The sequence below is a fragment of the Macaca thibetana genome, chromosome 11, assembly GCF_024542745.1.
Source record: "Macaca thibetana thibetana isolate TM-01 chromosome 11, ASM2454274v1, whole genome shotgun sequence".
NCBI lineage: Eukaryota > Metazoa > Chordata > Mammalia > Primates > Cercopithecidae > Macaca > Macaca thibetana.
This window is the reverse complement of record NC_065588.1, coordinates 127,345,767-127,358,533: the sequence shown is the minus strand read 5'-3', so window position 1 is coordinate 127,358,533 and position 12,767 is coordinate 127,345,767. Positions and strand designations below refer to the sequence as shown.

At 49.2% G+C, this 12,767-nt stretch overlaps 1 protein-coding gene across 2 annotated transcripts in view; it reads right to left on the bottom strand.

Moving 5' to 3' along the window:
* Positions 1-12,767, bottom strand: part of ADGRD1 (adhesion G protein-coupled receptor D1) — a 189,233-nt gene that overhangs the window by 157,137 nt on the left and 19,329 nt on the right. For both annotated transcript variants that reach the window (XM_050747690.1, XM_050747689.1), the window contains one exon: positions 3,397-3,576. In XM_050747690.1, the coding sequence (XP_050603647.1) occupies positions 3,397-3,576 (180 nt within the window). The remainder of the gene's footprint in view (positions 1-3,396; positions 3,577-12,767) is intronic.

The following is a 12,767-nucleotide window of genomic DNA, read 5'->3' as shown; positions in this document are numbered from 1 at the left end:
CAGCCTGGGCAACCAAGTAAGACCTTAACTGTACAAAAAATAAAAAAATAAAAAAAAACTAGCGAGACATGGTGGCACATGCTCGTAATCCCAGCTACTTGGGCAACGGAGGTGAGAGGATCACCTGAGCCCAGGAGTTAAACGCTGCAGTAAGCTATGATTGCACCACTGTGCTCCAGCCTTTTCTTTCTTTTTCAGAAAGAAAAAGAAAGAAGAAAAAGAAAGAAAGAGATAGAGAGAGAGAGAGAGAAAAGAAAGAAGGAAGGAAGGGAGCAAGGGAGGATGTAAGGCAAGAAGGAACAAAGGAAAGAAGGAATGAAGGAAGGGAAAGAAGGAAGGAAGGGAGGACAGAAAGGAAAGAAGGGAGGGAGAAAGGGAGGAACAGAAGGGAGGAAGGGAAAGAGAAGGAAGGGAGGGAGGGAAAAAAGGGAGGAAGGGAGGAAGAAAGGGAGGGAGGAAGGAAGAAAGGAAGGAAGGAAGGAAAGAAGGAAGGGAGGGAGGGGGAGCGGAGGGGAGGGAAGGAGGTAAGGGAGGGGAGGGGAGGGGGAGGGGAGAGGAAGGGAAGGGATAGGAAAGAAGAAAGAAAGGAAGGAAGGAAGGAAGGAAGGAAGGAAGGAAGGAAGGAAGGAAGGAAGGAAGGAAGGAAGGAAGGAGAAAGAAAGAAAGAAAGAAAGAGAAAATCCAAGTTTTAAAATGGGCAAAAGATCTACCTCACCAACTCATAGAATGTACAACACCAAGAGCTAATGTGAACTATGGACCTTGGGTGACAATGATGTGTCACTGTAGGTTCATCAAATGTAACAAATGGATCACTCTGGTGGGGAATGTCCATGGTGGGGAAGCGTGCATGTGTGGAGGTGGAGTACCAAATTCTCTGAACTCTGCACTCAATTTTTCTGTGAATCTAAAACTGTTCTAAAAAACAAAGTCTATTAAAATCTAACAGCAATATAGGCATTCTGTGGCGCCCACAAAGCCAGTCTGCAGAGGCCGAGGGCGGGTAAGCACAGCAACAGACTTTTCCTGAGGACGCAGCTTCTGTGCTGACTGCGGTGCATGGAAGGGTGGCTGCCCCATCACAGGGAGGTGGCCCCCACTCACCTCCCCGACCAGTAACCTGAGAGATGAACAGCCTGCCTTGCCAGTCTTTTTATTTCCAAGAGAAATTGGAAAATCTTAATTTTAAAATAAAATCATTACTAATGATCGTAAATCATTCCAAATCTTTTTCTGACAAACATGGCCTAGGCAATCACAATATAGGACCATAAAACGCATCTGGGGACCCAACTCAGCCCACAGGCCATCGGCATCAGCCTCTGCTCTAAGCGAGGGCGTATAATGTTAACCAACATGGGAGTGAGTTGGGGGGAAGACCAACCTCCCTGCTCATTCAGGAACCTCCATCAGCCAACTTTTGTGTTACTCTTGTCTCTGGCACAAGAACCACGCTCATCAACAAGAATGTTCATCAGACTTTGACTGTCACTTCCCCCACAAAGGGTCCCCTTCGTTCTGCCAGCGTGTGTGGTAAGCCGTCCTCCTGAGTTTGCTGCTGGAAGGAACAGCACGGTGCTTTTGAAGGACACGCATCGCCTCCAGCCAGCCATGCATCTCAGATCACCCAGAGTGACATCAGGGCTTCTTGCTCAAGATTGTGCAACTTTCTGATAATTTTGAGTCTCTGGAGCATGCTTGGATCCTAGGTTGGTCCAAAGTATTATTATTAAAGCAAGAATAACAAACGCCTCCAATGCACAAAAGAGAGCATATTGCCAGCCAGAAGCGTTTCTAATTCTCACCCTTTCCCTGGGTGGAAAAGCGGCCAGAGTTGAGCAGGCTTTACCTTAAAGCACGTTCAAGGTCAGAGAACCTACTGGGTGCCTGAAACCATGTTCCACCAGCCCCAAGGAGCACAGAGATAAGATGCTTGCAATCGGACTCTGATAGCAAGTGGAACAGGAGGGTCACGGACAAGGTTCAGATGGTTCTGTGTCAGGGTAGGGAGGCAGAGATTATTTCTGACCTTAGGGATCACAGAGGGCAAATTCGAAGCAGGTGTCTGCTGAATCGCCCCTCCTTACAGAGGTGGAGGTACAAGCTGGTCAGAGCACACCGAGCATCCACAGAAAAAGGCAAACACCTACTGGGCCCACTGTGTCATCGTTCCAGGCTTTATGCAGCCCACTTAGTTCTCACAGCCACCCTATGATGTGATACTGCTATTACTGTCATATTATGAATAAGGAAACTGAGGCATAGGGTAGTTAGGGAAGGTGCCCAGGTTCACACAACTACCAACGTCCAGAGGCGGGATTTGATCCAGCCTGTTTGGCTCCAGAGTTCACGCTTTTTAATAACTGGGCCATGCAGCCTCCCTTAAGAATGAGCCAGAAAATGGATTTCCCTTAAATACATCAAAGATGTTTCCTGCCACGAGACCATCCTAGGCTTTTGTGCTTCCCCCTTCACCTCTGTCCTTCCCTTGTTGGGCTCCAGTCCTGACTAGGCCCCCACTCCATGCCACCCTGAGTCCTTCTGCATCCCCGGCCACCTGTTCCCCTTCTCCAGCTTCCACTTCAGACCTTCGTCAGCCTCTGTGGCTTCCTACCCCATGTCCGTGTCTCAACACCCACCTGCAAACTCAGCCAATGTGCAGGGACCCCTGTCCTCTTCCCACACATCCAGGGCCCCTCCCTCCTCCAAGACCACACACAGCCCAGCGCTTCACGCCCTCTCCCCCAGCCCCTTCCTCTGCTCCCTGGATCTTCAGCCTCTCTCTCCAAAAGCTTCTTCTCGTCATGCTTTAAACAATTTCGAGTCTATACCACTAAGAAGAAGGAAGAAGAGGAGGGGGAGGAAGAGAAAGAGGAAGAGACAAAGAATATGAGAGAAAAAGGAGGAGGATGAGGAGGAAGAGGGAAAATGAGAAGGAAAAGAAGGAGAAATGTAACCACTGCTTGCAGTTTGCACACCGCATCTGCAGCTTAATTTCCTGAAAACCGTGAGGTAATTACAGTTAATATCATCTGCACGTCACAGGTGTCGTCACTGAAGCTCAGTGTGGTCAGGTAACCCACAGCAGTCACAGCGCATGGGCAGACGGAGCCCGGGCTCTGCACCACCCAAAGGCGACTTACCAAGGGCACATCCTTGCCTCTCCCCGTGCACCTCCCCAGCAACCTTAAAGGAAAGGAGCTCAGGTGCCAGGAGGCAGCAGCATCCCTGGGCTCCTTGGGCTGTGCTGGGCTCCTCAGCATCCCATTCTGAGAGAGGACTCCACTCCTCCAGGCACAGCCTCCCGGGGCCGACGCTGTCACTCACCTGGGGGCTGAAGGAGGCCTCCCACATCACCTCCAGGCAGAGCCTCCCGGGGCCGATGCTGTCACTCACCTGGGGGGCTAAAGGAGGCCTCCCATGTCATGGAATTGTCCCGCGTGTACAGCTCCACGGAGCCTCTGCCGTCGCTGGAGCAGACTTTGAACCCATTGGAGATGACCTGTCCCCCATACGCAGAAGGGATTGGTCTAGACTGTTCTCCTTGTGTCTTCCAGAAGAAAGAAAATGTGACCCCTGAGGAGAGGAAAGTCACAAAATCAGTTATTCCCAGAGAGCAGGGGACTCGACTTCTCAGAAGCACGTGGTTCTCTTTGCTTTCTATTTTTTATTCGAAAAGTGTGTTGTCCCCATTCTAAAGGCAGTGTGTGTTCAGTTCAGAAAATCCAGACAGTAATATTTGCACATGTTTATTAAGGGCTCACATAGCGCCAGCACTTTTCTAGGAGTTTGAAATGAACTCTCGCCTTTTAAAAAGTACAAAAATCCTGCTTCATCCCCATTATACAGATGCAGGAACTGAGGCTAGTTCACTCAAGGTCACCAGTGACGGAGGACGATCGCTGCAGTCCCCACTGGGAGCGTGCAAATGTGAAGACCTACACCCTCCAGGTTTCTCTCCTATTCCTCCAGCAACGTGGTTAGGGTGGCTCCTTCCTAAGCCTTTTCTATAAATAGATTTTACAAAGACATGAACCATCTCAGGCACACTGGTTTATAAACAACATTTCTATAAAATTTACTCCACCGTGAACTTCCTCCAGCGTCCATAAATACACTTTCACGTTGTCATTTTTATGTCTGCACAGCGGTGCATTCTAAACAAGCACCACAGTCTTTTTTTAAACAACAGTCCCCTGTCACTGGATCTTAAGGTTTTGTTCCACATTTTGAAGAAATTTTCAAACAGAACTTGAAGCAAATTTTTTTGCATATCTCAGATTATATGCCTTTAGGATACATTCCCAAGAGGGGATTTCTTGCCAAAGGGAAGTACACTTTTAAGGTTGTTGATATCTGCAATTGTTCATTTCCCAGTTGAACACAGAGAGGTCAGCAGCTGAAACCTTTTTCAAGACCCCAGTCTGCACATTTGTGGAAGTCCTGACCCCAGGCCCATGCGGCGGGGAAGGAGGGATTCCATGTGGACCAAATAGTCTGAGTGACGCATGTTAGCATGAATGAACTGACCCATCAGTTCATGCTGCCTCCGCCACCAGAATCAGATAGAACATCCCTCAAATGTGCTGTGGCAGTATATTACGGTATACTATGACAATGAGATATTGTACCTTTGTGGGTCCAAAGACCTACTGTGATCAATGTAAACATGGAAAAACAGTACAATTTTTATGATCCTGATGTAGGATTTCTCCATCTTTTCACCACAAGAGGAACTGCAGGCCGGGCACAGTGGCTCACGCCTGTAATCCCAGCACTTTGGGAGGCCAAGGCAAGTGGATCACCTGAGGTCAGAAGTTTGAGACCAACCTGGCCAACATAGTGAAATGCCCTCTCTACTAAAAACACAAAAATTGGCCGGGTGTGGTGGCAGGCACCTGTAGTCCCAGCTACTCGGGAGCTGAGGCAGGAGAATTGTTTGAACTGGGGAGGCAGAAGTTGCAGTGAGCTGAGACCGCGCTGTTGCACTCCAGCCTGGGCGACAGAGCGAGACTCTGTCTCAAAAAAAAAGAGGAACTGCAAAAGCCCAGCTCCTGAGCGTGCCGCCCCAACCCCGACCGCTGTCCTGCACTCACGCCCACTGGTCTGGGGGCCGGGCTCTCTGCTGAAGGGGCAGTTGGGGCAGGGCCTTGCTGGAGGCTCCGTGGAGCTTGGGCCTCCCTAGCACTGCATTTTGGAGCTCTGGTTTTCTCTTTTCCACTTCTTTGCCTCCAGCAGCATCTGCCCACCTGACCTTTCTTTGTGTGTAAACTCCTGTGTGTGTGTGTGTGTGTGTCTGTGTGTGTGACACTAGCTGCCTGCCTGGACTCTGTGACAGCTGGAAATACATCCAGCTGTCTCACCCCCGCCAAGCCCAGCCCAGGCACGTGGGTGAGAGGGTTCAGTGGTGCTGAGAGAGAACACGTGCCCAGAACTAGTCCAAAGAGGCCCATGATGGGACGGTGGGCCGGGGAGAGAAGCAGAAGGGTATTTGCCCTGGGCTTTATTTCTACAAGTGGTGCCAAATTTAGACTTTAGGCCTTATCTTCACATGAGGTTATGGACACAGTCTTAGAGAGTCACTGAATTCAAAGAAGACATTTGTCATTCATGTATAAGGTGGTGTCTCATTGCCCACCGTCCTTTCTGTGATGCCTTATGAATTAACACATCTGTTAGAAGTCCTTCAAATGTCTTGTGACAATATATCAAGACAACTATACCTTTGTGAGTTCAAAGCCCTCGCAGGATTCATGAAAAACACAGCATACATTTTAAAACCCTGGTATGGAATTTCTCCATTTTATTTTTTTAAGAGAAGAATATCCAAAAAATTGGAAGGCGCCTGGACCTTTCTGGACCTCTGAGAGGCTGCAGTGCACAACTCCAAGCCCTGCAGTGTCTGTCCTCAGGCTCCTGGGAAAGGAAAAAGCCCTCACCAGTGCCCAGTAACGTGGTCACCGCGGAACAGTGTGACTGTGGAGGCTGCACGGAGGCCTGGGGCGGCTGACGCGGGTGTCCCCGGACCTGGCCGGTGCCACCCACACCTACCTCATGAGCAGGCTCTCTGCAACACCTGCCTCGTGCTCTGAGGGGCACAGAGGCCAAGACAAACCCCTGAGCCTCCCACCACTTCCCTCCGCACTCAGAAACAACCCGTTTCACAAGGAAGTCAGCACAGTGCGTTGTGAAATTGTTGTTATGAAACAAATTCCCAGTAGGATTCATGGAAGTTAATTTTTTCCAAAAACTTTGCTGCATTTTAAAACTCCTTTCACTCAATTCAAAATGAGCCTGCTTGGCCAAATGTCTTTCTGTTCAGGAAGAGAAATAAAAATTTAAAAATTCCATGTGGTGTTAGGAAAGGGTAGATTGAAGGCCATCCACGGTGCCGGTAACCAAGCTTTTCATTTCGTTCACTCAACCCACAAAACAATGACTTCTACCTGAGCAACAGCTTATATTTAAGTATCAATTCACGTCTTCATAGAGTCATAAAAAATTCACAATGTGCCTTCCATATTAGCCTTTTAAGGAACTTTGCCTCATGGAGTTGGGCCATCAATACAAACAAGGAAAAATCTGAAGGAAAAAGAAACAAGCACAATATTGACAAACTAATGTAATAACTTTTTCTTGTTATAAGCACTGAATCCTAAAACATCCAAAAAATAAAATGAGGAAAGATCTTTCTCGACAAGACAGAAAAAGGAAAAATTAAAATCTAGAAGTCATAAGAAAAGACTAATAAATTTGAGTGCATAAATATAATATTCTGCAAGGCAAAAAAAAATCACCATAACAAACTCAAAGACAGACAATCATCTAGGGAAAAAAATATTTGTCATAGATCTAACAGATGAGAAGTTAATTCCCTTCATATGTAAAGACCACTGCATAAAACAAAGGATGATTTCTAGCAGGTAAGGAGAACTTATATGGGCTGAGGCTAAATCCTCCCAACAACCTGTAAATTAGGTATCTTTACTGTCCCCAGTTCATAGGGGAGAAAACTGAAGCACAGAGAGGTGAGGTAACTTGCCCAAGGCCACACAGCTGGTCTGTGACGAGTCAGGATTTGAACCCAGGCAGCCTGGATCTGGAGTCTGCGTTTGTAATCGCTGTGCTGCGGCTACCGCCCTTCCCTTGGAGACCATGCATGGAGCTGCTCTTCCCAGGGCCACAGACTCAGCACCGTGCAAGAGCATGATTCAACACACGCCAAAGAAACAGCGGGCCAGGAGGGCACGAGGTTCTACGGCGTGTGGGCCCGCCTGGCATCCGTACCCGCCAGTCACCGCAGACCACACACCCGAAGGCTGACTCGGGCTGGGCCAATCGGAATCACCAGGACCGGCCCAGGCATGCGCAGACTCAGCTGACAAAACCAGAACTTGGAGCTTCTGAGCGGCTGCTGCTCCCACACCAGGAAAGCAGCGGTGAGAACGGAGCCGGAGCCAGGCAGGGACGGGGTCTGATGGCCATCCCGGCAACCCGACCAGCCTGTGGCCCACCGCGTTTCCTCGAGAGCCACGAGGCTGCGCGTCCCACACGCTTCCACGCAAGACTCAGAGCCTGTTTCCCGGCTGCCTCGTGGGCCCTGTACCTGTGTGACCAGGAGGAGACACTTGTTTGCACATGGAGCCTTTAAAATTCTCACTCCTCACCCCCACCCCAAAGCCCCACTCTAATCGCTTTCTGAAATGCCTGGGGCTGTAGGGCACCCACTTTCCTCACGGGAATAAGAAATTCTTCCCTTTCCCCTGGCTCTGCTCCTCTAACAAAGCCACACGCAGGCCATCCTGGGGAATGGCCACTGCCTTCAGCCACAGCGAGGGACAGCAGAGAGTCCTGCAGGCTGAGGACGTCTGGAAAATGCTAGCCCTGCCTTAATGGGCGGTCACTCCTTACCCCTGACCGGCTGCTGCCAGTGGGGTGCAGGAGAGCAGTTCTGATATTTTGAGAGAAGTAAATTTTTAAATGAAATTTTCCCATATATAAAGGTTGACTTTTTTTGAGACAGCGTCTTGCCCCGTGGTCCAGGCTGGAGTGCAGTGGTGCAATCATGGCTCACTGCAGGCTTGACCTCCTGGGCCCAAGTGATCCTCCTGCCTCAGCCTCCTGAGTAGCTAGGACGACAGGTGCACACCACGGCACCTGCTAATTTTTTTTTTTTTTCCGTAGAGACGGGGTCTCCCTATGTTGCCCAGGCTGGTCTGAAACTCCTGGGTTCAAGCAATCCTCCTGCCTTGGCCTCCCAAAGTGCTGGGATTACAGGTGTGAGCCACTGAGTCCTGCCAGAGTTGAATGTTAATTTTAAAAGAAAAACACTGAAAGCACCAGGAGAAATTCCCTTTCTGGAAACCTGGTGGGCTAGGGCATTTGGATCCACCCACCTGGCTGGACACAATCTAGAAAGTCTCACTATAAAAACAGAAGATCAACACAGCACCCACCAAACGAAGCACGTATAGTCAGCCGCGGCCAGTTCCAGGATGTGGTATCACGTGAGTTGCAAGAATCACCTGGAGACACTGGCTAAAAATGCAGATTCCCGGGCCTTGTCCTCTGAGACTTGGAATCAGCACATCCTGGTGGGGGCCTGGGAACCTGCAATTGCTGCCACCCAGGGCCTATGAGCTGTACTTGGAGATGCACTGCACCACAGCATCGTGCAGCTCAGGCTCATCTTGCATCCTCTCTGGGCCTCAGTTTCCCCATCTGTTCAAGGAGCGTGCTGAACGAATGCTTCTCTGAGGATCGCCTGCTCCACAGGCCTCCGAGTCCCCTGACCCCGGATCATCTGAGGAAGAGAGTAGCTGGATCCCTGCCAGGCCCGTGTCCTCCAGGCCCCTCCGGAAATTTCTAGCCTAAAACTCCACCTGCTAGTATTTTAGCATATTGTCGACAGCTTTTTAAATTTAGGAAACAAATGCAAAGGGGGAAAAAGCCAACTCAAAGCTGAGAAGATGGAAGTGGCCATGCGGAGATGCTCCAGCTGCTGCTTTGGGACCTGAGTGGCGTCCCTGGGGTTTATAAGCAGAGGAAGTTCTTAATACATGTGAGGGAAAAGCGAAGGAAATATTCACAGAAGGAGGAAGGCGAAGCTGAGGGGCTAATCAGGGAGGCCGCCTTTCCCAGGAGCTGCCACAGCCATTCACAGTAGAGCTGGAACTAGAAGCAATGGGCAGAAGTTACTCAAGACAGAATTTAGCCCAATATCAGAAATAACACACTCAAAGTCAGAGGAGTCCAACAATGGAATGGGCTTCTTTTTCTCCTGTTGTCCGTGCTTTTACTTGTTACATCAAATAACATTCTCTTAACTGACATAGCAATAAATCAGAGGTAGAAATGAGAGTCAGCAAGGAAGAATTACCTAATAATTTGCACCTTGATGCTGGAGATGGAAAATGACCTTTTTTGAATTTTATGCAATCAGTTTCCTTTCATTTAACTTTATTATGGTCAGAAACGTCACATGAGATCCACCTCCTAGCAACGTGCTTGAGTGTAGTCAGTATTGACTGTGGGTTCGATGTTGGAGAAATGACTTCTCTAGGAGTTGTGAATGGCCCTTGCTCAGTATTCATGTGAAGGTACAGCAAAGCCTGGATGGAGATGCGTCCAATGTGCAGTATCTATGGTGTGCCAGGCACTGAGAACTCATCAGTGGCCAAGACAGACTCAGTCCTCGTCCTCACTGAGCTGAAGACCAAGTAAGGGAGACGGCAGTGACAGGCCATCATCAGTGGTGCAAGTTCTGGGAAGAAATGTTGGGGAGCAATGAGGGCATGAGACAGAGGACCTCACCCGGACCGCAGCTCATGCCTGTAAGGGTTACACTCGAGCTGAGCCGTCAAGGTCTCCAGGTAGGTGAAAGAAGGTGCTAGGACATTCCAGCAAGTGTCTCTTCCTCTTTTCAGTTGCCCCACCTGTGTGCTCACTGGTCAGGGGAGTTGAAAGAGAGAATCCTGAGTATTGAAGGAACAGACTGTGTTTTCTAACCTTAACGTTCAAGAATGGGCAGAGATCCAAACAGCCTTTTTCTCTCCAATGTCCTCCAAAGCTTCCCCCATTCGCAGCAAGTGACCTTAAGAAAATGTCCCCAGAAGGCACCATTTGCCAAAAGGCAGGACCCACAGTAGCTCCTAAAATGAAGGCAGGCAGACACGCAGCAGAGAGGCTCCGGCAGAAGCAGGGGTGGAGGGAGGGCCCGGAGCGGGGATCCGGAGCAGGGCCGTGGCAGGGACCTCTGCCTTCCATGGGTGCCCTCGGGGGACAGTCATGTTTCTCAGCATCAACCCTGTCCCCTAAAACATTATTTGTTAAAAAATCAGCTGAAAATATGAACAGAGACCACATCAGGATTTGGAAATAAGAAATATAAAAGCAGTGGGCCTGTTAGGCAGGGACTGGAGAGCATTTCTCTATTTAAATGTTGTTTTTTGTTATAAGAATAACAGGTTATAAGCTTGTGCCCACACCAGTAAGTGTGGAGGACTCACTCAACACATCTGAAAAGGCTAAATCAATGCTTCCCACGTTCTAGTCATTCACAATTTTTATCAGATCTGAATACCACCTGAATTATGATTATTAGGGAATGTTTTCCTTTAAATCTACCCACTTTTAAAGCTCGGTGCTTACTGAAATTTCCTGTTAAATAATATATATGAAAATTCGTTTCTGATGCACCCATTATATTAAAATAAAAACAAAACCATTAATTTTTGTTTTAGTTGCTCCAAGTGCCCCCTGAGAAGGCCTTCTCTGCCTCCTGCTACAGGGACTTTAATTTGGAAAATGCTGGGCAGGTCTTCCCCGTTCATGGCTTTTTCTCCCGCACACAGAAGTATAAGCTCATCAGGGCCCCAGGAGAATCCACCTGAGCCAAGGATATGGCAGAGGAGAGCTGGAAAGGCATGCCACGGCCCTGGTGCAGGCTCACGGCCCTGGTGCAGGCTCATGGCCCGGTCACCTTATGAAGCTGAACTCAAGACCCAGCGGGGGCACGATGAGAAATGCCCCACCTGATCTGCATCAGGCCTCACAAGAGCAGCCTCTCACCCAGCTAGCGTTGATTGAAGGTTTCCTGACTTTGTTTCCTTCCTTTTCTTTTTCTTTAAATGAGAGACGAGATCTCACTGTGTTGCCCAGGCTGGTCTCGAACTCCTGGGCTCATGCAGTCATCCTGCCTCTGACTCCCAAGGCACTGGGATCACAGGTGTGAGGCACCGCACCCCAGGCTTTGTTTTATATCTTGCCACGCGCTCAAGAAAGTGGCCACGTGAAAAAGATCTTAAAAGTTCCGCTTAACCACGACACACAAGAAATTGTCAACAGTGGGACATGAAGCCCGAGTTCATGGCTCTTTCTTCCCCCCAGGTTCTTGTGTGTCTCATGTTGGGGGCATGAAATGAGTGAATACATGTTTGGGATTAGAACAAGGAGTGGTGCTGCAGAGTCGGGGCTCAAAACAAGGGTATGCAACTATTATGATCCGCTCAACCACAACGGCCCTCTGTCAGAAGTCACCCTCCAACCAGGCAAAGTGGGGTTCTTAGAAAAGATACTCTGTGCAGAAGGGGAAGTTTGGAATCATCAACACACGAATGATAAATCCAAACGACCCCTCGACACTGGACCAACCGTGTGCCCGGAATACGCTGTAATAGTTACTCCAGTCTTCACAGCAACTCCATGGGAAGGTCCTTTCATTCACTCACTTTACAGATCAGGCTTTTCAGAGGGAAGCAGCGGTTGCCCAAGACCCCCACGAACAGGTCGGAACCGAGAGTGGAACCCACGCCTTTTGGCCCCAGAGCTCACGCTGCGGACAGGCTCTGTTCAACCTGAAGATTATTGGAAGAGTCGAGAAGTCTGGTGGGGGCTGAGGGGAACTGGAGACAGAAGCCCGGGGCCACCACGACTTAGCTCCAGCCAGCCAGAGAGGTCAGGAGAGATTTCTCCAGAAAAACTGGAAATCTGTGAAAATTTCCTATTTTTCAATGTTGACAGCTAATTTTAAAATTTTAACCCGATGCCCGTCCAACCGAATACAGCCACACGCCAGAATCAGCTCAGAGGGCTCTCACGAGTGACCTCGGCGTGCAGACAAAACTTGTCCAGTAGCTTTGATTTCCCGCTGGTCCCATCACAGTCTCCTGTCTCGGGTTCGTCATCTGTGATAGTCCCAGGCCTTGGGACCCCTGGCGCCTGCACCATCCTTGTCCTCAAATGAGATTGATTCCAGTGTGGCTGCTGGAGCTTTCGGGATGCCTCTACTCCCAAGAGAAGCTGTTCCCTAGAAACCCAGAAAAAGCCACCGCAGAGATGCCCGCGCTTCCCAAATCCAACGAAAGGAAGGAGCACACATTACTCTCCTGTCCTCCTCGCCCCGCCACTGAGCCCACGCCGAGCCCATGGTTGTTTTTCACTTTGTAAAAACAAATAAGCCTGGGATGTTTATGGAGCTGTTTGAACTCAGGAACAGCTCAAACTATGAGTTTGTAAACCTGACCGTGGTTTTGGGCCTCATAACCATTGCTCAAAATTCTGGTTTCCACAAAGCCCAAGATGTGTCCTCCCACATGTTTTTGCCTTGCTAAGCTGTTGTTTATTTTTACTGGAACATAGTCCGTATTGTCCTACAATCATGTACAATGAACTCATCACAGAAGGCCATCTGATGTCCTAAATGCCTCGGAGCTTCGTACAAGGCCTGCAGTCAGCTTTGTTCCTCCCTAGAAATCATAATTTTCTTT